General features: G+C 41.7%; 1 protein-coding gene across 10 annotated transcripts in view; it reads left to right on the forward strand.

Annotated features, from left to right (window-relative positions):
* The window catches only part of dclk2a (doublecortin-like kinase 2a), a 77077-nt gene that overhangs the window by 15586 nt on the left and 36201 nt on the right, over window positions 1-25290 (forward strand). For 7 of the 10 annotated variants that reach the window (XR_008385628.1, XM_053622096.1, XM_053622098.1 and 4 more), the window contains exon 3: window positions 21479-21608. Coding sequence is in view for 9 of the 10 variants with exons in the window: in XM_053622096.1 (XP_053478071.1) it covers window positions 21479-21608 (130 nt within the window). In the remaining variant the exon portion in view is untranslated. The remainder of the gene's footprint in view (window positions 1-21478; window positions 21609-25290) is intronic. The other 3 variants (XM_053622097.1, XM_053622100.1, XM_053622103.1) reach the window with 1 other exon arrangement.

Below are 25290 nucleotides of genomic sequence, written 5' to 3' on the forward strand. Positions count from 1 at the left end.
GTTACAGTGTGTTACAGTTATAATGGTAAAGAAGGTAAGACAGAAGCTAGGAGTCACTTGAAAAGAGCTGCAGGACGACCTGAAAGCAGCAGGAACGGCTGTTATATAACCTTGGGGAACTAAAGATGAGTTGAAAATGACTTCATACCGTAGACACAAGCACTTTTTTAACAAAGTATTCATGTTAATTTATGGTGTCTGAATACTTTTTCCCTATCTAACACATCTTTGTTTACATATTTCAATTTATTTATTCATTTTCATATGAAACATTTTCATGTGATTCATTTACATGTGATTCATTTTCATGTGATTCATTTACATGTGATTCATACTCATGTGATTCATTTACATGTGATTCATTTTCATGTGATTCATACTCATGTGATTCATTTTCATGTGATTCACTTACATGTGATTCATTTACATGTGATTCATATTCATGTGCAAACACATCTTTGTTTACAAGGGTGATATTACTTTTATACAACAGCTCCATAAACAAGAAAGTAATACAGAGTAATACTGACATTTCAGACACAATACGGCCAAACGTTCTGTTTATTTTTGCTCCGCTAGTGGAAATAGATCGCTTATTTTATTGCACGCCGGCTAGCTGGCTAGCTAACTCACAATGATTTGTAGGTTCCTGTTAATGGTGCAGTTTCTGGTGAAATTGGCTTCCCTAATTCCTTTTCGTCTTCACCTGACAGGCTTTCATATTTTAAGTCAAAATATTAAATTCTCCAAAAGTATCGCTTGCTACGTCCGCTGGCGATGTTGCTAACTCTACTGTAGTAGCAGCAATTTCGAACTAGGAAGTGGAATTTTACGTAGCGAACACAGTGAAATGTCCCGGTGCGGTTATAGGAAATATAAACACTCTTGGAACAATTAAATTAGTGGAACCATACCATTAAAAAAAAACCCAACAACAATAAACGTCTTCTAGGATGTTCTGTTATACAGTAGGAAAATAATGAATTCTTCTAACTGCACATCCTGGAGTGTATTATACCTTACTTATGGACCAAATTTGAAAAGTCGCAAAAAGCTATAGATATACATTGCAAAAATTGTTCAGGAACGGTTTGAGGAACATAACAAGGGTTGAACGTGTTGGCTCGGCCTCCAAATTCCCCAGATCTCAATCCGATAGAACGTCTGTGGGACGTGCCATGGAGTCACCACCTCGCAACTTACAGGACTTAAAGGATCTGCTGCTAACGTCTTGGTGCCAGATACCACAGCACACCTTCAGAGGTCTTGTGGAGTCCGTGCCTCGACGGGTCCGAGCTGTTTTTACGACACAAGAGGGATCTGTACAATATTAGGCTGGTGGTTTTAATGTTATGGCTGATCATTGTAGCTGGGCCATTTGAACTCTCCGTCAGAATGCTGTGAAAGTCTAAAATGTGACTCTTTTTTTCGTTTTTGCCCACAATTCTCTTACTATTTGGAGAAGTGCCTAAACTCAGAAGTGCCTAACCTTTCCAATCGCTACATGACCAGCTATTTAGCAAGCTGATAATACTGTGTGCATTGTTTCGAGGAAAACAGACTAAGCAATCCCAGATAACTGATGATTTCGCACCAAATATAGTTGCGTTCAGGCATTTGCAGGCAGGCATGGTCATCGTAAGCAGTCAAGATTTTTTTTTTCCACAGCATTTGGAATCTGGTCCAAAAATAGGCAAAGTGCAACCATCCATATCTAATGCGTGTGCGGCATTTCACTTCTAAGCCAAAATGATTATGATAATGTACATTCTGGTTCATATCGTGCCTGAGATATGGCCTCATTATGGTAAATGGCCTGGTCTGCACTTATATAGCACTTTTTTAACCTTAGCGGTTCCAAAGCACTTTACAATGGCTCTCATTCAACCATTCACACACTCAAACACTCATGTTAGCAGAGCTGCCATGCAAGGGGCTAGCTTGCCATCGAGAGCAACTTGGGGTTCAGTGTCTTGCGCAAGGATACTTCGGTATGTGGAAGTCACGTGGGCCGGGAATCGAACCGCCAACCCTACGATTAGTGGACAACCCGCTCTACCACCTGAGCCACAGCCGCCATTAATTATGAGATGTTGTAAAATCGTGTTTAAATACGGCCTAAATTCTTCGTTGTTTTCTTCTTCTTCTTCTTCTTCTTCATATTATTATTATTATTATTAACAAAGTGACTCAGTTGGCATTCTATGTCCAGTTGGCCCGAATTCATGTGAGCTTTAAGCAGTATGAGATTTAGTAATGAAAATTATGCTGTGTGTTTTGATGATGTCAGCAGTAGTGTGTGGTGTGTTTGAGAGCTCCAGGCAGTCACTAGGTACGCTTCCTCACCATGCCGACTCAATCTGCTGAGATTATGCAAAAATCATCCGGAGGAAGAGTCGAGCGGTTCAATAATTATGATAATACTGAAACTGAGTAGGAGTCGAGACGAGCGCTCGAGCTGCCGGCAGTGTTTTGATTTCCATTTCAATCTCTCTTTGTGTCTGTACTGTGGAAATGTTATTTAGTTCTGTGAAATATGAGACCTCTCGGATGAAAATGTGTTTATTATTTGATTCCCAGCGGATTATTTACTGTTCCTAAGCACTATGGTTTTTAACGTGGAAAAGAAAAAAGTCCATCTCCAAATATATATTATACCAGCAAAACCTCAGGGATTTTTTTTTGTCGCTCTTTTTTAAGCAAAACTCGTAAGGCCTTCCCAAAACAAAACAAAACAAAGTAAGCAGTTTTTTGGAAAAATAAATGGATAAAGTAAGCAATTTTGTCAGCCAAAAAATAAATATAAAATAAGATGATGGACTCTAATTTGTGATGAATATGGAGCTGATGCTGCAGTTATGAGCAGAACAGTGATGATTGTGCAAATCTCACAGGCAGGAGTCACATAGCAGGAAAGCCCCCCGTGACACAAACAACAAATGACTCATAGCTTATAAGTTTAAAAATGCTTCCTAGGAAAAACCACATCTTAATCAAGTTACCACATTTTTATTTTTATAGCTGCAGTAAGTGCTAAGACACATCCACCTGTCAGTACCAATAAAGGGGGTGTGGCTTCTGTGTTTATCAGTCTCAGTGAAGGAGGTGTGGCCTCTGTGTCTATCAGTCTCAGTGAAGGAGGTGTGGCCTCTGTGTCTATCAGTCTCAGTGAGGAGGTGTGGCTTCTGTGTCTATCAGTCTCGGTGAAGGAGGTGTGGCTTCTGTGTCTATCAGTCTCAGTGAAGGGGGTGTGGCCTCTGTGTCTACCAGTCCCAATGAAGGAGGTGTGGCCTCTGTGTCTACCAGTCCCAATGAAGGAGGTGTGGCCTCTGTGTCTACCAGTCCCAATGAAGGAGGTGTGGCCTCTGTGTCTACCAGTCCCAATGAAGGAGGTGTGGCCTCTGTGTCTACCAGTCCCAATGAAGGAGGTGTGGCCTCTGTGTCTACCAGTCCCAATGAAGGAGGTGTGGTCTCTGTGTCTACCAGTCCCAATGAAGGAAGTGTGGCCTCTGTGTCTACCAGTCCCACTGAAGGAGGTGTGGCCTCTGTGTCTACCAGTCCCAATGAAGGAGGTGTGGCCTCTGTGTCTACCAGTCCCACTGAAGGAGGTGTGGCCTCTGTGTCTACCAGTCCCAATGAAGAAGGTGTGGTCTCGGTGTCTTTTCATTTGTTATTGGATATGGTTGGTTATTGTGCTAGGCTCTGACTGGATTACAAGCTAAATCGGTCACCTGTTCTCATTCATAAAGCATGTATTTTTAGCCTTGCATATTCACTACATGGAATTCCAGTCAGTTGCTTGAAGTTGGGGGGTGATTGCATTTCCTAAATCTTTCTCTCCACCTGCCACTCTACAGCTAAAAGTTGACCGTGTGGCACTCTGACAAAGACTATACATTTTTACAACTGACTTAGTACAATTTTATACTACAGTGCTGCTGACTTCTAAATTCTGTATATATATATATATATATATATATATATATATATATATATATATATATATATATATATATATTCAGCAAAAAAATAAACATAAAATCCAAATAAGCTTTACAGATCTTTAGCAGAAAGGGTTTAAACAAGGTTTTTCATGCTTGACCATAATCAATTATTGCACATGCACCTCTGGAAAAGTCCTTAAGACACAAACAGTTTACAAGTGGTAGGAAATTAAAGTCACAGTTACAATAACTTAGGACACTAAAGAGACCTTTCTACTGACTCTGAAAAACACCAGAAGAAAGATGCCTAGGGTTCCTGCTGACCTGTGTGAACATGCCATAGACCTGCTGCAGGGAGGCATGAGGACTGCAGATGTGGCCAGAGCAATAAACTGCAATGTCTGTAATGTAAGACTCCTGAGGCAGTGCTACAGGGAGACAGGAAGGACAGCTGATCGTCCTCGCAGTGGAAAATTACATGTAACCGTGTGTGTGTGTCCCCTGATGTGATCGTGAACTTGTAAATGTCTTGGTGGAAGAGTGGAGTTACATCTCACAGCAAGAACTGACCAATCTGGAGCAGTCCATGAGTCCATGAGGATGAGATGCACTGTAGTACTTAAAGCAGCTGGAGGCCACCAGATACCGACAGTTACTTTTAATATCGACCCCCCCTTTGTTCAGGGACTCGATATTCCATTTCCATTCCATGTTTGTCAAATGTCTATGAAACGTGTTCAGTTGATGTCTCAGATGCTGAATGTGTTTTATGTGAATACAAATATTTACACGTGTTAAGAAATTTGATGGAACTAAAAGCAGTTGAATGTGAGAGGATGTTTCTTTTTTTGCTGAGTATGTGTATGTATATATATATATGTGTGTGTGTGTGTGTGTGTGTGTGTGTGTGTGTAAGTAAATGGCAGAGTGGGTCATGGGTATTTGGGTGACTTGGGAATGTCAGACATTCCTGCAGTTCATTTGGATCAGCGTGGAGTTAGAGGCATTTCTGCTTGTCACACACAGTTACAGTAGACGCTTCTTCACGGCTGAGTGCATGCTCTGAGGTATCTGTCTCTCCTAAAAGTAGGCCACCAAAATGTCGGCGGTGCAAAGGGTTGTCTGCAGTTCAAATTCTTCTAGCTAAAGGCACTGTTCTTCTTTTGCAGATCAGGCACAAAATAAGGAGGTATACATCAATATATATATATATATATATATATATATATATATATATATATATATAGTACAGGGGGCGGGGGCGGGGGCGGGAGCCTATGGCTCGCAAGCCATATATGGTTGTTTCAGTGATTGCCAATGGCTCAACGGTGGGGAAAAAATCAATAAAAACAATCACGAATCACCAAAGCTAATGTATCGATTCAATTAAAACGCTGCATGTTTAAAAATATTACATAATTCATATAATCGATCAAATTTGTCATGTATACTCCAACCAATCGCGATGTGGCACAAGCTCACATTTCATTGGACAATGTAGAGCAGAGCGGTAATTTCCCGGTCTGGTTTATAAATCTACATAGCCAGTCAAGTTTTCAGTTTTTTTGATGTTTTTTCTTTTTTTTTTTACCAAAGGTGAAATGACTCAGAGTAAAAATACGCTGAGTATCGTACTTTCCAGTAAGAACGGACAGACGAATTTGCATATTTGGAGGTTGTATGAATTGGTAAGTCGCGTTCAACTTACTCTTACTCACGCACTGCATCCTGTCTTGAGTTGAATGAAGTCCAACTGCCACTTACAGACCTGTCAGGCGAAGTGCAGGCTGTTAGGTCAAGAACACGTGAAATGTGAAATGACCTTTATTACATCACCCCTTTTTATAATTATGGGATAATGGTAAATATAATAACTAATAATTATAATAAGGCATATATAAAAACGTCAAAAAATATGCAAATTTTTCTCTGGCTCTTTTAAGAAAAAGATATATTTATACATCTATATAGGCTTTTATGGCTCTGCCAGCTGAAAAGGTTCCTGAACTCTGGTATAGTATATACAGGAGTTCACTGATACGCTTCTTTCATCTGAGTCTCACAAACGCCTATTTGTCCCAAACAGTTTAATGCCAGCTATGTATAACAGTCTACCCATTGACAATGACTGTTTTTAACATGCTAGGGTGCTAACACAAAGGCTCGTAAACTGCCATCTGCTTCTGAGGCCAGGTTTGAGCAGGAGGAGGGGGAAGAGCCCTCAGCTGGACTCCCTACTGAGACTCCATCCAGCTCTGTGGTAATTAGATCTGAAGACTGCGAAGGCGGATTTCAACTGCAGCTGGCAGGTGGAAGGCATCGAGGCTACATGTAACACAGCTCTGCTAATACAACAAATTCTCACTCCAGCAACACTTTAATATGTTAGAGCCGTAGCCAAACGCTAATATGGTTAAAGGTTGGGTTTTTTTTGTTTTTTTATGGCTGTGTTCTGCATCTCAAAGCTATTGGCTAGAGAAATGTGCTACAGGGTTAGGATTAGCATAGCCAACCATGGAATATTCATTTTTATGATTCCAGGTGTGTTCAAGTGTTTAAAGGGTTCTTGGGCTGATCTGGAAAGTCTAAAGGTAAAGGCACTTATTTCTCACTTATTGATATTGAGATTCCTTTATCAAATGAAGTCCCAAAACACAAATCCGTTATCTTAGCACTATCACAGCCTCAAGACACTCTTGGTAAAAAAGAGTTACTCTGCTTCACATCAAGCCACATCACTCCAACCTACTGATGATTACTTTCCTGTAACCGCACACCCCCAACATGTTTTTTTTTTTTTCCCATTGCATACTGTGTACTCTTTTTTTTTGGGGGGGGGGTCATTCAGCGTATGAGTTAGATCCATGATGACGTTCCTGTGACAGACCTAGGGTTCATTCTGTACATATTTTCAGCAGTCGTTGTGGGATGTAAAATGACAGATAATGTTCTGTATTATCCCTCAGCGTTTATAGATGTGTTTGACCCAATTTATCGGTGTAGGATTGCGTTATAATGTGCATTAGCCCTGCTCTCAGCTGGTCTTCTTGTGATTAGCTGCTAATGGCTGCTGTTGACATGCTAATAGAGTCTGTAATGATTTTAGAGCAGAGGATGAGGACGGTCGGTTTGTCTCGAGGGGAGTAGCAGCGGGACACTTGGGCGGAAGCTCGTAAACATTTTATAGCAGCAGGAAGACTGGAAGAGGGTTTAGGTGGGGGGGGGGGGGGGTTAAGTCTCTGGATGGGTGTAAATGTATGACTCTGTGTTTATATCAGTGAGCAGTGGTGGGGTACTGATCAGAAGGTCTGGAGTTCAAGCCCCAGCACTGCCAAGCTACCACTGTTGTGCCCTTGGGCAAGGCCCTTAACCCTCAACTGCTCTCTTGTATAAATGTAAGTTGCACTGGATAAGGGTGTCTGCCAAATGCCATAAATGTAAATAAACATAGACCACAGAATAATTATGCAAATTATTACAATATTTTGAATCTTTCTTTTTTATTTTTTTTTTATTTTTTAGATTTGATTAGAAAATAAGTACAGTGTTCCATGAATAATTTGCCTTTATTTAGACTCCCACAAGGAAAACCCTAACAAGTTGATATAAACTCGTTCCCTCAATTTAATTGAGTGATGAGCTGTCCCCAAACTTATATATTTAAGTTCACTTAACTTGGTGTTGATATAGTGTATTTATTTGATGAAGTTCACTTCACTTTGTGTTGTACTTATTTGATAAACTTAGCTAGCGCTGCATGCTAGCTACTAGTTAAAGTTCACTTAACTTGGTGTTCATTTCAATTGTACTTAAATACAGGCTGTCCCAAAAGTCTCCTACATCGGGGGAAATGAACACGTTTTAGCGAAATGTAACATTATTTACAAAACATCCTTTGCATGATTGCCATTTCTTTCTAAACACACACAGAGCCGTCTCTCCCACTCATGATGAACTCTTGAATTTCACTACACCGGTACCAGCAAGAGGACCGCCTTTTGCGATTATCTACCAATCAGTGCTTGTTCACTTGTTGCCAAGCGGAACTCCTCGCATGGCCAATCGCATCAAAGAAAGAAATTTTAAATAAATCCTAATTTTGAGTTCATAACACTTGAAATCTTAAGTTTATGTATTTTGTAGGTAAATAAGTTAAATAAACTTAGATTTTTGATTTGAACAGTAATGTATAGTCATGATTGTTTAAGTAAAGACAACATTAGGGTTTACAGTGCAGTTCATCAAGTAACACTGAAGAAAGAGCTCACTGAATTCATTTCATTCAAACGCGTACGTCGGGTCCGCGACATAAATAAATACATAAATTCAATTCGCGGGTGCATGGTGGCTTAGTGGTTAGAGCATTCGCCTCACACCTCCAGGGTCGGGGGTTCGATTCCCTAAGTGGCCCTGTGTGTGTGGAGTTTGCATGTTCTCCCCGTACTGCGGGGCTTTCCTCCGGGGACCCCAGTCCAAAGACATGCATGGTAGGCTGATTGGCGTGTCTAAAGTGTCCGTAGTGTATGAATGTGTGTGTGAATGTGTATGTGATTGTGCCCTGCGATGGACTGGCACCCTGTCCAGGGTGTACCCCGCCCCATGCTCCGTGGGATAGGCTCCAGGTTCCCCGTGACCCTGAAAAGGATAAGCGTTATAGAAGATGGATGGATGGATATTATGAACATTTAAAGAGTATTTGAAAAGTAACACTGATTATGACATCACAACTGGAAATGCTGACCGTTTTCCATGAAATAGAAGTAGAAATTGGTCAGACTGGACAAAAAGGACATAAGAAGAAAAAAAAAATCAAATGTATAAAGGCTTCAGGAAACACAGTAGTGTTGGGCTGCTGATGAAAAGCAAATGAGACGTGTGTGTGTGTGTGGGGCCTGACAGACAGCTAGCCCCCGCAGCAGATTAGCATCATAAAAACCATGGAGCTCTTATACATTCGGGTGCTTTCACTGCTACAAAAACAAAAGCTGTGTGTTGATCTGATGTCACGACGCTAATCCCACACACACATCTCTACCACACACACAACATTTCACTTTCATCAGCTTAGTATTCAAGTGTGCCTTGATCTGACAGATGTGTGTGTGTGTGTGTGTGTGTGTAGATAGACAGACAGACTGACCGATCCCGTGATGGAAATTGTCATGTTACAGCAGCATAAAGAATAACAATAAAATTAAAAGCAGAATTTTGTGTCACTTTACTCGATATTAATTTCTACTTTATAGAACTGTTCTTTAAAAGCAATATCACACTCGAAAATGGTGAGGTTAAACTGAATAGTCCGTATAACCGCACTCCTGCTCGCGCGATATCGCTTAAACATCGAGCTTCAAATTGTCTTAATTGTCTAATGGCACATCATTTTGTTTATTTCCAAAGCATTTATTTCTGGAACGAAGCGAAAGAACGAGTAAACGCTGAAAATTTTAATAATTAATTAATATTGGCATTTAAATGTAATTCTTATAAGATTGCGTTGATGTTAAAATAGCCTGTCACGTTATACTGGTATAGACCGAATGAACATTAACACTAATGAACATATCACAAACATGGAAGGTTTGTGAACATGCCAAGATCATCATTTTATCTCAGACGTCCATGTTGTCACTGGTATTTAGCTTTAAATATAAATCTCAGGTAAATTGGGACCCACAAAAAAGTCCTCATAGCTCCAACAATGTGTTTTGAAGTATAAAGTAAAAAAGTAAATGTACAAACAAGTACAAGGTTAAAGTAAGTCAACGTTAGAACGATTAGGCGGCCAGGCAGAAAAGGTAATGCACTGAAGGGGAAAGGACGCCGGATGTGAATTTGAGTCTGGTAGAGGTTACTTTAGCTTTGTACTGATATTATGTAGTTGAACTTTGCCCTGGGAAGTTACAAACCTTGGTCTTGTGAGCCAGTAATGCCTCACAAGTAGGAGGGACTGTGTGCTATTGGGTTGGTAAAACAAAGAAGACCTGCTTTATCATTTGTTCAAAAGATTTGTCGCTGTCTCATCCACTAACATGCGCTACCGTTTTTATAGCAAAATTCTGTGTCTCCCCCGCCCCACCCTACCCCACCCGCCCTCGTTCTGCCTGTTAAACACATACAAAAAATGTTTAAAGGTCAGGATCTTGGATTAACGGTCAATTCACCGCACCACTGCTTTTATTTTGTGCCTCGTTGTACTCTATTGGACCGCTCACTGATGTTTAAAAGAAGCGAGAACAAAAGAAGAGAAAACCCACACCTCTCCCCTCCGTCTTTGGCTTGTCTGAGTGTCTGGTCTCCACAGCGGGCATCGCTGGCAGGCACCGAGCTGGCACGTGTCCAGAAACGTTCGCATGGTGTTGCTGTGGATATTGTTTAAACTGTGATTTTCATATGTACAGTCTGGAATATTTTTATCGATTTCCTACTTACTCTAGTTGTAGCCATTGACTCACGATGATTGGTGTCCAATATTTGTTTCATTTTTAAAAATGTAACTAAATAAGCAATAGAGATACAGATGGGCCAAACCAGATTGTGGATGATGTAGCAGATCACATGGTGACGTAGCCAGGAGATTGTGTCTACAATGTGAAAAGATGGTATAGAATGTAATCTTCTAAGTTTATATATTAAAGCAAAATTGACAAAAGTGGATTGTAAGACTTTGGATAAACCGTAAAAACATCTGTAACCTAATTTATTAACCTGGTACCGTTCTAACCTCCAGGGTTGGGGTTTGGGGGGTTCCTCCGGGTACTCCGGCTTCTTCCCCCGATCCAAAGACATGTGTGTTTCCAAATCGTCCGTAGTGTTTGAATGTGTGTGATTGTGCCCTGCGGTGGGTTGCCACCCCGTCCAGAGTGTCCTCCGCCTTGCGTCCTGGGATAGGCTCCAGGCTCCAGTCTCCCCACGACCCTGTGTAGGAAAATATGCGGTATGGAAAATGGATGGTGTTGTTTTACCAAAAGTGTGATTACATGATATCCAGGGTCTATTCCTACCTCATGACCAGTGTTCCCGGGTGTCATGGGTGCAGAACTACACTACCCATCAGCCCCAGCATGTCACATGCCTCACTATTCACTCCCACCTGTGTATAATTTTACTTTGTTAGTACCACTATTCAAGTTTTAGTTTTTCAGCATCTTACTGTCAAGCTTTTCTTGTGTTTGTTCTGGTTCTTGTTTTTATTGTTCTGTTTGTTTGGGATTTATCTTCTCCAATATAGTACCTGCACTTGCATCCACCTCCTCTACCAATCCCTGACACCAGGATAGGCTCTGGATCCACCATGACCCTGGATAAAGGATAAAGCGTTTACTAAAGATGAACGAATGATTGAATGAGATAATGATGCTGTCATGTAACGGTAGGTGAGTCGGATACAAGATTTAAAGTTTAATGAAACAAACAAAACACAGAACAAGAACTATGGACATGGCAGAAATACAAGGACTAAGGAACATAACCGTGAAACAATAACAAAAGACAAGAATGCATGACATGACATAGGAATATAAAACGCAAGATAAACAGTACTGTGCAGAATGTGACTTGATCTGTGCAGTCACGTGACATGATCATGTGCAGTGCAGTGGCTGATGGGTATCATATTCCAGTGCTAGTCCCGGCATATCCATAACAGAAGCTTAATGCCATATGAAGAAAATATATATTTATGAAAAAACCTCACTTGGTAGCTCCAGTACAAAACTAAAGAAATATACAACAAGCAAATGTGATTCCCTCCAAAATCCATCCATCCATCTTCTACCGCTTACTCCTTTTCAGGGGGAACCTGGAGCCTATCCCAGGGAGCATCGGGCACAAGGTGGGGTACATCCTGGACAGGGTGCCAGTCCGTCGCAGGGCACAATCACATACACATTCATACACTACGGACACTTTATACACGCCAGTCAGCCTACCATGCATGTCTTTGGACTGGGGAAGGAAACTGGAGTACCCGGAGGAAACCCCCGCAGCACGGGGAGAACATGCAAACTCCGCACACACATGGCCCCGGCGGGACTCGAACCCCGGAGGTGTGAGGCGAACGTGCTAACCACTAAGCCACTTAAAACAAATTAGCATGGCATGTAATAAATATATCAGTGCCAGATAATTTTTCATTCCTGTATGCAAAAAAAAAAAAAAAAAAACACACAGTGCGTTAATAATCATTGTTGCAGTTAAGTCTGTCACTTAAGCACCATGCTCGGTGCAGCCACTGGAAGGTGCCATTATTTTTGGACAGGCTGATGATGCTAGTGCGGTCTGACAGCATGACTCAGCACTCTGTGAAATCAAAGCTGATGTGCTGCTCTCCATCCGTCTCCTCTGCTTCCACTTCTGCTCCTATCGGCTTTTCCACGACCTCGCAGAGTTCAGTAAAGCATGCAAATGTCGGAAATTAACGATTATTTCTCTCTGGAAAACCCCACGCTCGACCCGCTATTAGAAAGCTGTGTGTCGCAGTGGCTCTTTTTACGCTCTAGCTCTTGTGAAGGAAAGTGGAGAAACAAAAGAAGAGAGGTGTGAAGATAAACCTCCCAGGATGCAGAATCACGCCAGCAAATGATGAGTCACAGGCTGCAAAATGAAACATCAAACCTCAACAGCCTCGAGAAAGAGACTTTTTTAAATACCTTTTGCATATTATAATAAAAGTTCATTTCTTTTTCTTTTTTTCTTTTTTTTTTTTTACAGCTTTCTCCTCCAGGAGATTTAAATTAATCTGATAATTCGTCAGTTTGTGAGTTTACCCGGGTGTTTAACCCTTCTCATATAAGTATGGTCAATATGAACAATAATGATGGCAATGGTGTCCCTAATGGTGTCTTCCATTCATGCTGGATCCTCCTGACGACCACCTAGATGGAAGTGTAAATACCAGATGAGGTGCATGTGGTGGTGGTGGTGGTGGTGAAATCTTTGCTTAGAACCACTTGTATTTCATCTTATTTACTCTTATGTCAAAAAAGTGGCCCAAACATTATTAGGTAGGTTTTGGATCTATCCCAGGAACGCTGGGCGTGATACACCCTAAGGAATACACTCGGGATCCATTGCAGAACACCATGTACACACGCATTCAAATCTAGAGGCAATTTATCTTGGCGAATTCACCTACTGGCATGGTTTTGAGAGGTGGGAGGAAACCAGAGAACCAGGATTGGTCCTGTAACATTTGCCAGTTGGCAGAAGGCTGGGGTGAGTGTTGCTGGCTCGAAACCATGTTTATCTATCTAGTTCTATGGTGATGTCTAGGATGTGATAGTGACATGAGGAATCTGTGAAAACCAGACAAGAGCAGTTCACCATTTCACAATGAAGGGAAAGCCCAAGTCAAAATGACTCCATTTTGTTTTCGAGGGACTGAACATTAGCAAGATGTAGGCTTTGGTCCAAGCTGAGTTGGCTTTGCTGAAATACTGTCTTGCTTGCCTTTCTTTATTGAACACACCCACCATGTTTGGGGTTGCTCAGTCTGGCAGGAGTTGTGGGCAGAGTTTGAGGATTCTAGGTCTGTCCAGAGAATGTTTTGTGCAGCCTTCTAATTAGTTTAGCTTAATGTAATTCTTTGGCAGTTTCAACCAATGTACAGAACACAATAAACAGTACAAGAATAGAACAGGTTGATGGATTGACTGGTCAGTGTGTATCTCCACACCACCAAGCTTCTTAATCTCAATGCTACTTTTTATACTGATTTGTTTTGGCCTAACTTACGTCCTATTCAACTAACAAATAGAATTTTGTTGCCTTTGGCAAAATAAATAAATACATAAATTCAATTCGTGGGTGCATGGTGGCTTAGTGGTTAGAACATTCGCCTCACACCTCCAGGGTTGGGGGATTCCCACCGTGGCCCTGTGTGTGCGGAGTTTGCATGTTCTCCCCGTGCTGCGGGGGTTTCCTCCGGGTACTCCGGTTTCCTCCCCCAGTCCAAAGACATGCATGGTAGGCTGATTGGCATGTCCAAAGTGTCCGTAGTGTATGAATGGGTGTGTGAATGTGTATGAGAGTGTGTCCTGCAATGGACTGACACCCTGTCCAGGGTGTACCCCGCCTTGTGCCCCATGCTCCCTGGGATAGACTCCAGGTTTCCCTGTGACCCTGAAAAGGAGTAAGCGGTAGAAGATGGATGGATGGATGGATGGATCAATTCAATTATATTTATTTTATTTGTATAGCGCTTTTATCAATGGACGCTGTCTCAAAGCAGCTTTACAGAAACATATAAACACAGGATACAGATTTTAAGTGTGTGAATTTATCCCTATTGAGCGAGCCGGTGGCGACGGTGGTGAGGAAAAACTCCCTAAGATGATATGAGGAAGAAACCTTGAGAGGAACCAGACTCAGAAGGGAACCTGTCCTCATCTAGGTAACGACGAACAGTGTGAAAGTAAAAGAAAGTTCATTATGTTTTTTTTTATATGAAGTCTTTGTCGAACTAGTCCACAAAGGAGACCCGAGTGCAAAACTGCATGTGGTAATTGCAGTCCTAAGACCATAGTAGCAACTGTAGTAAATAAACCTTCAAGCAGTACCCCAGGGGTATGAAGACCAATTTCCTTAAACTAACAGTCCCCTAGTACTTAGTTTTCAGTATTCAGGATGAGTATCAATCTAGAACTTTGGCCTTCCCTTACTTCTGAGCCTCAAAATAACTTTTAAGCTTGACATTATTCATTACATCTTCCATTCTGTGAACATAAAAAATACCAAAACTTTGGTCCTTGACTCATTTTCGTTGCCTTCTCATTGGTCCTGTACAGTATACAAAACCCAGATGCCAGAATTCGTACTCATACGACATGATCTACTCATCACTCTAATATTTTAGTAGCTACATTGACTGCTAGTTTATGATGGTTGCCATATGCTTATGTTTTGTCTTGAAATTTTAATAGTGCCACCTGTGGTACCGGAGCACTCGTACATGATGGCTAATATGAAACTGCAGAGAGTATACAAGCTTGTAAGCTTGTGATTTGCACAACCCTTGCAGATGCTACCTCGTTATTAAGTATCCTGAGACCATGTTTGAGTCTGAGCCATGTTTCTGTAAGGCTGTGTTTGCCTAGTAATGTTTCCTGGTTTCGATTCTCACCTGGAGGGCACAGTGGCTGAGGGTTAGGATTTCAAGTCCCGCCCTGTGTGTGAGTAGCTTGCATGTTCTCCCCCTGCTTTGGGGATTTCCTCCCCCAGTCCAAAGACATATGTTGTAGGTCTTTCCCAATTGTCCACAGTATGTGTGCAATTGTGGCCTGAGATGGCCTGATACCCCATCCTGGAGCCTATCCAGACGTCCCTCTGGATAGGCTCCAGGCTCCCTTGTGTAGGATAAGCAGTACAGAAGATGGATGAATGGATTCTCACCTGTTCTGAATTATTCCACTTTGTTACTGGTACCCATGTTGTGGCCCCTGCCATTTTGACAATGCTTCTTTGTTGGGTTCTGCCTCATTCACCTGCACATTGTAGTCTCAGCCCACATTCATGACAAACAAAGCCTTTCTCTAAGCTAAAGAAAATGTTTGATAATTCCAGACTAAATAAAGTAGGTCTGAAAGCTCTTATATGCTGCATTGTCATGGTCCTTCAGGACTGGTGTTAGTTGGCTGCTTAATGGGGCGGCTGTGGTTCAGATGGTAGAGCGGGTTGTCCACTAATCATAGGGTTGGCAGTTCGATTCGCTCCTTAATACCTGATTTCAAGTCGCTTCAGTTTGATAGATGTGAGCTCGTTAGGCTCAGAAAAGCAGAGGCGCTTGCTAACAGCACATTATCGCTAATGGCACACGCTTGAACTAGCAACTGATGGGCTCTGTTCGATCTCAGTGCTGTTTTTCTTCAAGCGTCAGGATTTTCGTTGAGTCAGTGACTCTGAGATGCTTCGTAAGTAATCGACTCTCCACAAGAGTGCATTCTGTAGAAGAACAAGCATACGGACCATTTACTTGCTGTTCAAACCAGTGCATTTTGGAATTAAAGCATTATCCTCATGGTGATTCAAACCACAAAGGAATTCTACAGAACCCTAATTGACTTTTAACCGTTGAGAGGAAGCAGTCAGTGTGAATCACAAAGCTCAGCTCATGCCTCCCTCTGTGAAATTCAGATACGGAGCTGATTTGGCTTCGTTAAAAAAGGCAAGCGTCCCAGCATGACCTCGTCCATTTCTTCCTCTTCTTCTGTAGCACGGTGGGAGTGTGACAGCCCTCTTACCCCTCATTATCGTCAGCAGGATGAGACGGGGCTGTCGCAACCTCTTATTAGAGCCGTCGCACTGTCAGCTCACTGAGACACCAGCCCTGTACTTTATCCAGTTTAGAGGACAGAGGCGCATGAGATAAACCCTAATTAGACCCTTACGTACTCCTAAATTCAAACACGATCATTAAGAGGTGTAATGTGCGACGGGATGCTGTGGAATAACACGACCATGTCTTACTTTTTTTTTTCAAATCTTATTGGTCAGACTGTGTTGATTAATTGCCTGTAACACTGTAGCCTCAGATTCCTGTTCTTGGTACCCGATGTGATCTTCTGCCGTTGTAGCCAATCCACCTCAACATGAGGTTCAACATGTTGTGCGTTTTGAGATGCAGTTCTCACTACGTTTGTAAAGAGTGATTATTTGAGTTATTGTGGCCAAAGCAGTCTGGCCATTCTTCTCAGACCGCAAGCTTTTTCCGTCCAAGGAAGCTCCTGGGAACGTTCTGCGTAAACTCTAGAGACTGTTGTGTGGGGAAATCCCAGGAGATCAGCAGTTTCTGAAATACTCAAACTCAGCCAGTCTGGGACCACCAAACATGCCATAGTCCAAGGCACCGAGATCTTGTTTTTTCCCCCATTCTGATGTAGGATGTGAATAATAACTGGAGCTCTTGACCGTTATCTGTGTGATTTTACGCGTTGGGCTGCTGCCACATGATTGGCTGATTGGATAACTGCATGAATGATTTTGATTCGGATTTGTTTTTCCTCTTCTATATTTTTTCCTATATAACAGCAGAGGACAAAAGAGTGACTGGACAGTACTGATTGTTAACATATTGCTGCAGAGGTTCCAAGCTGAACCCAAAGTGTGTATGGGTGTGTGTGTGTGTGTGTGTGTGTGTGTGTGTGTGTGTGTGTGTGAATATGCTGACAAGGTTAATCAGCCATTTAGGCAGAATGGATTGACTCTATCGGCTTTTGTACAGCTCACACACACACACACACACACACACACACACACCGTGTCCTCATAACGATGTCGCCGTATACACGGATGTGCCGGGATTTTATCCTGAGGCCCAGCGGACATCGTTTTCCGCTCAGGGATTCACAGATGGAACGAGCTGCTCAATCAGTGTAAGAAGGTCCGATAGGGACACGGGTAAACCATGCATGAATCATTCGTGCATTCACAACACAAATAAGCGAATGGCAGGACCACAACAACACAAAATGTCACAGCAACATAAAAAGTGCATGTGGACAGGATGGCTTATTTAGGGAATTTGTTAAAGACATGACGTTATGTGTTTAAAGAAAAACTCCGTCCTGATACACATTAGATACGTTTATATTGAATGATTTGCGATGTGTTTAGTGATTCTGGTGCTAATCTGTTGGTTGGTGTGAAGACGTTAGCGGTTATATGTTGCTCTGATGCCACAGGCTGACGCTGTCATTGCTAGAACAGTTACAATGGTGTGTAATAAGTGAAAAAACTTCAACTTCTCATACATAAGGGATTAAAAAAAAAAAAAGTAGTGTCATATTAATAAGAAATCCAGCTAATGATTAGTGGAATTAGTGGTGGGTTCAAATGCTGGACTCAAAGTCCAATAACGCTCAAAGTCCCAGAGACTCGGCTTGGGTAGTTAGTGATCTACGAGATGTGATGAGGATGAAAATGAAAACTTTGGAAGCTGATCTGCGGAGAGACGGCCGGACAGAATAAAATACTAAAGTGCCGTTGCATCGCTCTCTTTAGGTAGAGATGAAGCAAAGGCTAAATCCCACTGCACCACTATCAGCAGGCAGAACAGCATTGTGGGTAATGTAGGTGATAAGTTTCAGGCATAATCTCTGTGTCTCGATTCTGAAGGTCTCTAGTTTGTGTCACGATGTACCGGAACCAAATTGTTTTGTGTTCGTCTTGTTTTGAGCATTCACCCCGCCTTTCGCCCTCACTCACTCTCTCTCTCAGTTCTTCTTCTTCTCTCATTATGATGATGAGTCTTTATTGGTCACATATAAATTACAGCACAGGGAAATTCTTTTCTTCTTCGCATATCCCAGCATGTTAGGAGGTTGGGGTCAGAGGGCAGGGTCAGACGTGATACAGCACCCCTGGAGCAGATACGGTTAAGGGCCTTGCTCAAGGGCCCGATAGTGGCAGCTTGGCAGAGCTGGGGCTTGAACCCCCGACCTTCCGATCAGTAACCCAGAGCCTGGCACTGCTGGGGCTTGAACCCCCGACATTCCGATCAGTAACCCAGAGCCTGGCAGTGCTGGGGCTTGAACCCCTGACCTTCCGATCAGTAACCCAGAGCCTGGCAGTGCTGGGGTTTGAACCCCCGACCTTCCGATCAGTAACCCAGAGCCTGGCAGTTCTGGGGCTTGAACCCCTGACCTTCCGATCAGTAACCCAGAGCCTGGCAGTGCTGGGGTTTGAACCCCCGACCTTCCGATCAGTAACCCAGAGCCTGGCAGTGCTGGGGCTTGAACCCCTGACCTTCCGATCAGTAACCCAGAGCCTGGCAGTGCTGGGGTTTGAACCCCCGACCTTCCGATCAGTAACCCAGAGCCTGGCAGTGCTGGAGCTTGAACCCCCGACGTTCCGATCAGTAACCCAGAGCCTGGCAGTGCTGACGTTCCGATCAGTAACCCAGAGCCTGGCAGTGCTGGGGTTTGAACCCCCGACCTTCCGATCAGTAACCCAGAGCCTTAACCACTGCCCCCCCATTATTATTATCTGGTAGACTAGACATCTTTAGTTCTTATAATCACTCGAACCTACGTAATAGATGTTCTGATTTTATCTGTGACCTGTTCCAATTGACATTTATCATTCTTTATCAATATTCCTGTGTACTGTATATATACTATGCTTTCTGTATCATTAAACCAAGAAGCTTTCACTGAACGATGGTGCCGCCGTGACTTCTTCCTGGGCCCAGACGAGAGGAAATCAGCCAGAACAGGGTTCAAGTTTCGGTTCTGCCCGGTAACAGTAGGAAACTTTTAACGAAGTGAAAATAAAATAGCGTGTCGTCAAAGTACTAAGAAATTCATTCCAAAATAAATTAGACACGATTGAAGATTATAAAGATTTGTATGCGAGCGGTCGGACGTGAGAGCTGTTTCATTTGATCATTTATTATTTAAATGAAAAACTAATTATTATTATTATTTTTAAAAAATTTTTTTTTGGATAGTCTGGTGGTCTACAGATGGAGAATGCTTCGTAGACACACCCCTGCTAGACGTCCAGTACCTCTAGAGTCAGCTTTGGCGTGAAAGCTCTGTGATGACAGCTTAAAGCTCTCAGCAGTGCTTTCTAGCCTCTCAGTGTGCCTTCAGTCTGTCACTCCCATATGCTGTCCTGATCACATGCTGCCAATTTCGACTTTTTTCGACTTAAGTCTCAGTTTATCATCTTAAAACACCAACAACAGTGAAAGTCATTGTGTATAGTTAAAAAAAAATGAGTAAATGATGTACAGTATCTTTTAGGTTATAGCATTTCCCTCATCAGCCTCTCTTTTTTTTCTCTCTCTCTTTCTTGAAGAATAAATGAGAGCTTATCCTGTTACAGGGAAATCGGTAAAAGTGCAACGTCCTGAAGGCTTTCCCGTGGTGGAAAATTCACAACTCCTTCCAAAAATGAATGTTAAATAAATGTCTTCTTAGAGAAAGCTGATGAATCTGTGTTAGAGCAAAAATGCCTTCAGAGTATTTAGCGCTTTGATCATTCTCTCAACTTTCAGTCTGTGTGTGTGTGTGTGTGTGTGTGTGTGTGTGTGTGTGTGTGTGTGGGTGTGTGAGAGAGAGAGAGCGAGAGAGAGAGAGAGATCTTTATTCTGTATTTTCACTAATCCTCCTCTGAAAGAGAGTAGGATCATATGAAATTCTATACATCAATGCAATGCAGGGGTTTTGAAACACTGAAACACACTGAGCTATACACACACACACACACACACACACACACACAGCTCCAACATCTGAGAGCGTTTGAGTTTTGGCTACGCATTTCCCACAATGCACTTTTTGTCTTAATTCTGTTTTGTTTAGTTTAGCTTAGCATAAACACCCCAACACCCTACCTGCGAGCTAGCTAAGTACCTAGCATGCTGTTTTACCTAGCTAGTTAGCATCAATCTCAGTATGTGATATTGAAACCTACCTATGGCCTTCCTACCTGTTTTTGGTTTGTTTGTTTTAACCCGACTCAGTGTTTGGACACAATTATTTAGGAAAGCGATGTTCACCATGAATATGATTTAGATGTTATAAAAATAACTACTAGGTTATTATAGCTAAGTCAAATAAATCACTGAATATGTCTGGCCAGTAACAACTGTGACAACAAGCAGTGATTAAGGGGGCCAAGCACTTTCCAGCCCCACCCCTTAGCAACAGAGAAAGACCAGAAGCCATTAGGAGCATCAGCACTTGTACCCGAGGAGATACACTAAATTTGAAGGCAAAACTTCAAGCCGTTGCTGAGATCTTACCTCACTTCCTGTTTTCAGCAGCCCTTACAAGTTGTGAATGGACTCAAATCTTGTGTGATAACTTTAGGTCATGCTGCTAACTATATGTGACATGTTTGGTATAAATATGTGTTACACAATTCTATTTTTTAAATTATTTTCTTTTAATACATTTAGACATTTTTTTAAATGTACAAATGACACCTTTAAATTAAATTAATTAATTCTTTCTTTCTTTTTGTCTGATCATTCTGTCTGATCTTTCCTTCTTTCCATTTGTTCTTTCTGTCTTATCTTTGTCTGTACTTTATTCTGTTTCTTTCTTTCTTTCTTTCTTTCTTTCTTTCTTCCGTTCTTTCTGTCTGATCTTTGTTTGTACTTTGTTTCTTTGTTTGTTTGTTTCTTTCTTTCTTTCATCTGTTCTTTCTGTCTGATCTTTATCTGTACTTTATTCCGTTTCTTTCTTTCTTCTGTTCTTTCTGTCTGATCTTTGTCTGTACTTTATTCTGTTTCTTTCTTTCTTCTGTTCTTTCTGTCTGATCTTTGTCTGTACTTTATTCTGTTTCTTTCTTTCTATCTTTTTGTCTGATCATTCTGTCTGATCTTTCTTTTACCTGATCCTTTGTTAATTCTTTTTCTTTCTTTCTTTCTTTCTTTCTTCTGTTCTTTCTATCTAATCTTTCTTTCTTTCTTTCTTTCTTTCCGTTTGTTCTTTCTGTCTGATCTTTGTCTGTACTTTATTCTGTTTCTTTCTCTCTTTCTTTTTGCCATTTTGTCTGTTCATCCCTCTCGCTCTCTCTCTCCCAAGGTCACGTGTCTGCAGGACTTTTTTGGCGATCACGACGTGTTCATCGCGTGTGGTCCGGAGAAGTACCGCTATGCTCAGGATGATTTTTTGTTGGATCACAGTGGTAAGGCTTGTGCAGCCTTTCTGAATGGTAGGCTTGGCTAAACATTAACCTCCTCTCGCTTCCTGTCGTGTTTGTCACGTCTTTCCTCACGTCTTTCCCTCACACTCGCCCACATCCACGTCACAGACGACACGTCACTGCGACCATGCACATGCCATCGTCACCTGGCATTCGCAACATTCGCAGCGTGTCAGTGAGAGCGTAATGACATCCACATGTTACTGGCAGCTGTTGAGAATTCCTCCAGTGTGAGTGTCGGGTTAAACAATCCAGATGTTAGTCATCATCGATCTGTGCACTAAGAAGTGTTCTGCATCGGAAATGCACTCATTCTACTGTTTCAACTGTTTACATTCAGCATGAACCGTACAAACAAAACAATCCATTAGTGTCAAATTATATTTCTCAAACAACATCCCATAATTTCTCAGTAATATGAGTGAGGGAAACCTGGAAGGACAATAACACAAAATGTATAGAGTCAATTTCAAATGTCATAGATTCTCCAAATTAAACAAATTCTACATTCTTCATTCTACAAATGAAAGGTTTAGGTGTGAAAAATCTTTTCATGTTTGAAGGCAATACAATAAAAAAAAATATCCTATACATTCCATGGATTAAAACATATCACCTAAGTAAAAAAGTTGTCCTCGATAACTGACGAAATAAAAAAAAGGATTTATTGTGGACTTTTTGGACGCTCTTGCAAACACCGCACCGGCATCCCGCTACAGGAAATGACCTTGGTGGTGAAAGTAGATTTGACCTTGACCTTTAGCGCGTCTTGGTCCGTGGACTACAGCAGACAGGACACACATTCATGTGGGATCGTATTTCCCTTTCAGTGTCCCAAACTTCAGTATCTAGTCATCAGGATGCTCTTGTACTCTACGTCCTGTTTGGATAAGATGCTTTAAGCCAGTGTAGCCCTGAACATGTGCAACACACACACACACACCCAATAGAGTATGTAGTTCAGCCGTTCGATGACTTTGCCCTACTTATCCTTGCTGCTCCACTTAGATAAAGTAGGACTTTTCCAAAAATAAAATTAAAAAAAAAATGGCGTGTTTTCTTCAGACAGTAGCTTCTGTCACTGACACTACATCATTAGGACCCGGTTTAGATCTAGTCTCTTATGTTCTCTAGTAAAGATTTGTCAGGTAATTATGGTAACTTCTGCACAGTTAATGATTGTGACAAATATCACACAGTGTCAGTTCTTTATGTAAGATTACAGGTATGAAAAACACTAAAATTATTTTTTTTTTTTGCTTGCACAATTACATAATTGACATAAAATACATTAGGTATATAAATTACTTTAGTGGTTGACTTTACACCACTTCATGTATTATTACTATTAATGTAGTTCGAGTCTAATTATGTTTATATCGAGCATTAAAATAATACATACATAATGAGGGCGCACGGTGGCTTAGTGGTTAGCACGTTCGCCTCATACCTCCAGGGTCCGAGTCCCGCCAGGGCCCTGTGTGTGCGGAGTGTTTCTTCTGTTTCCTCCGGGTACTCCGGTTTCCTCCCCCAGTCCAAAGACATGCATGGTAGGCTGATTGGCGTGTCCAAAGTGTCCGTAGTGTATGAATGGGTGTGTGGGTGTGTATGTGATTGTGCCCTGTGATGGATTGGCACCCTGTCCAGGGTGTACCCCACCTTGTGCCCGATGCTCCCTGGGATAGGCTCCAGGTTCCCCGTGACCCTGAAAAGGAGTAAGCGGTAGAAGATGGATGGATGGACATACGTAACGGCCTTATTTTATTAAACTATCCAATCAGCCAATCATGTGGCAGCTGCCCAGTTTATACAATCATACAGATACAGGTCAAGAGCTGATCTCAGTGACTGTGATCGTAGTGTGGCTGCTGGTGCAGACAGGCTGGTTTGAGTATTTTAGAAACTGCTGATATCCTGGGATTGGACACAATGAGTTGACACAGAATGGCGCGACAAACAAAAAACATCCGGTTCTGAGGCTTATTGATGAGAAAGCGTCAGAAGAGAACGGCCAGACTTGTTCAAGCTGACCGGAAGGCCACGGTAACTCAAATAAATAAGCAATCTTTACAAGAGTGAACGGAAAAGCATCACACAAGACGTCGAACCGTGAGGTGGATGGGCTACAGCAGCAGAAGAGTGCATCAGGGTCCAAGTCCTGTCAGCCAGGAACAGGACTCTGAGGCTACAGTGGGCACAGAATCACCCAGACTCAGAGCACTGACCTACTTACAATCAGGCTGTGTTTCCACTGTTACTGCAGATTATAATGCTCCCTCGATTGAGAGCAGAAAGTCCTGAACACGAGAAAGTCTCGGTGCAGAGTTCAGCAGATCTAACAGACGTTATATATGGAAGGGTTTCATACAGGGTGAGATTAGCCAGGCTGGATTAATTTCTGCAGTGATGAAGTGACTCAGATTAGCCTCCTTCTCTCAGTTTAAGAGATTTTGTTGGCTCTGCAGCGGCAGGTTAAGGATCGACAAGAATTCTTCATCTCTCTCTCACACACACACACACACACACACACACACATTACTGTTCCATGTTGTTTTCAGCCATGTTGCTTCCTATCATTACGATATCCATTTATGTTCAGGGAATCCTGACTGTGTATGTATCTGTTTGTTTGTGTGTGTGTGTGTGTGTGTGTGTGTGTGTGTGCGCACATGTTCATGCCTGAGCTTACATGCAATGCATTGTGAAAATGAATGTATTAATTAGGGCTGCAACTAACGATTATTTTCATAATCGATTAGTTGGCTGATTATTTTTTTTCCGATTAATCGGATGGGGGCGGGGCAAACTTTCAGTACCTTTTTTTTTTCTTTTCGTTTATTTAAAATTGCATCCACAAACTGAGTGTTACAAATATAAACTTCAGACTAAAACTTTACACAACTGTTTGTCTAATTATATAAGACTGAAAAGAACCGAATACACACACCAGAATATATATTATTCATTTAGGACTGCAGTTTAATTCAGTGCCACTATATATATATATATATATATATATATATATATATATATATATATATACATATACACACACATACATTATATATATAAAATATATAATATAATAGTATTTATGCATAATTTTTTTATGGATGCACAAAAAGCACTCAGTTAATAATAAAAACTCACTTTCACTGCACCTCGTGGTTCCTGTTACTCATTGCCTTTAGACATATTATTTTACTTGTGTTTACTTTTGATCATAATATTTTAATTAGACATTACAGATCTCACTCGTGCTCCCTCTCTGTATCAGCGCGTCTACACCGCGCGTGAGGAGCAACGCGTCCTCGTTACTAACACATCACTTCCGTTATAACAAACAACAAAAATTACACTGATACAGCATATAATGTCAATAAACTTAACTTAAACGAAACCTTTTAAGCAACTCGTGACAGCATCAATGTCGTGCTGGTGCTACACAAACTCCACTTTATAAAAGTTTATAAATCATCTCCGCGGTGTTTAATATCAAATGTTCCACTGCCTAAGAGGTCGCACATTTTCTTCCTCAGTCACGTGACGATTTCGCCTCAGTCTGATGGTCATCGAGAGAAAAGAAAATCATGTACAGTGATTCTGGGTATTCGGCTAAAGCTAGTGCCGTCGCATTACGTGCGTATGACGTCATGTAGGAAGCGGCTTATACTTCCGGTTAGTAAAAAAA

This window comes from Ictalurus furcatus, chromosome 3, assembly GCF_023375685.1.
Source record: "Ictalurus furcatus strain D&B chromosome 3, Billie_1.0, whole genome shotgun sequence".
Lineage (NCBI taxonomy): Eukaryota > Metazoa > Chordata > Actinopteri > Siluriformes > Ictaluridae > Ictalurus > Ictalurus furcatus.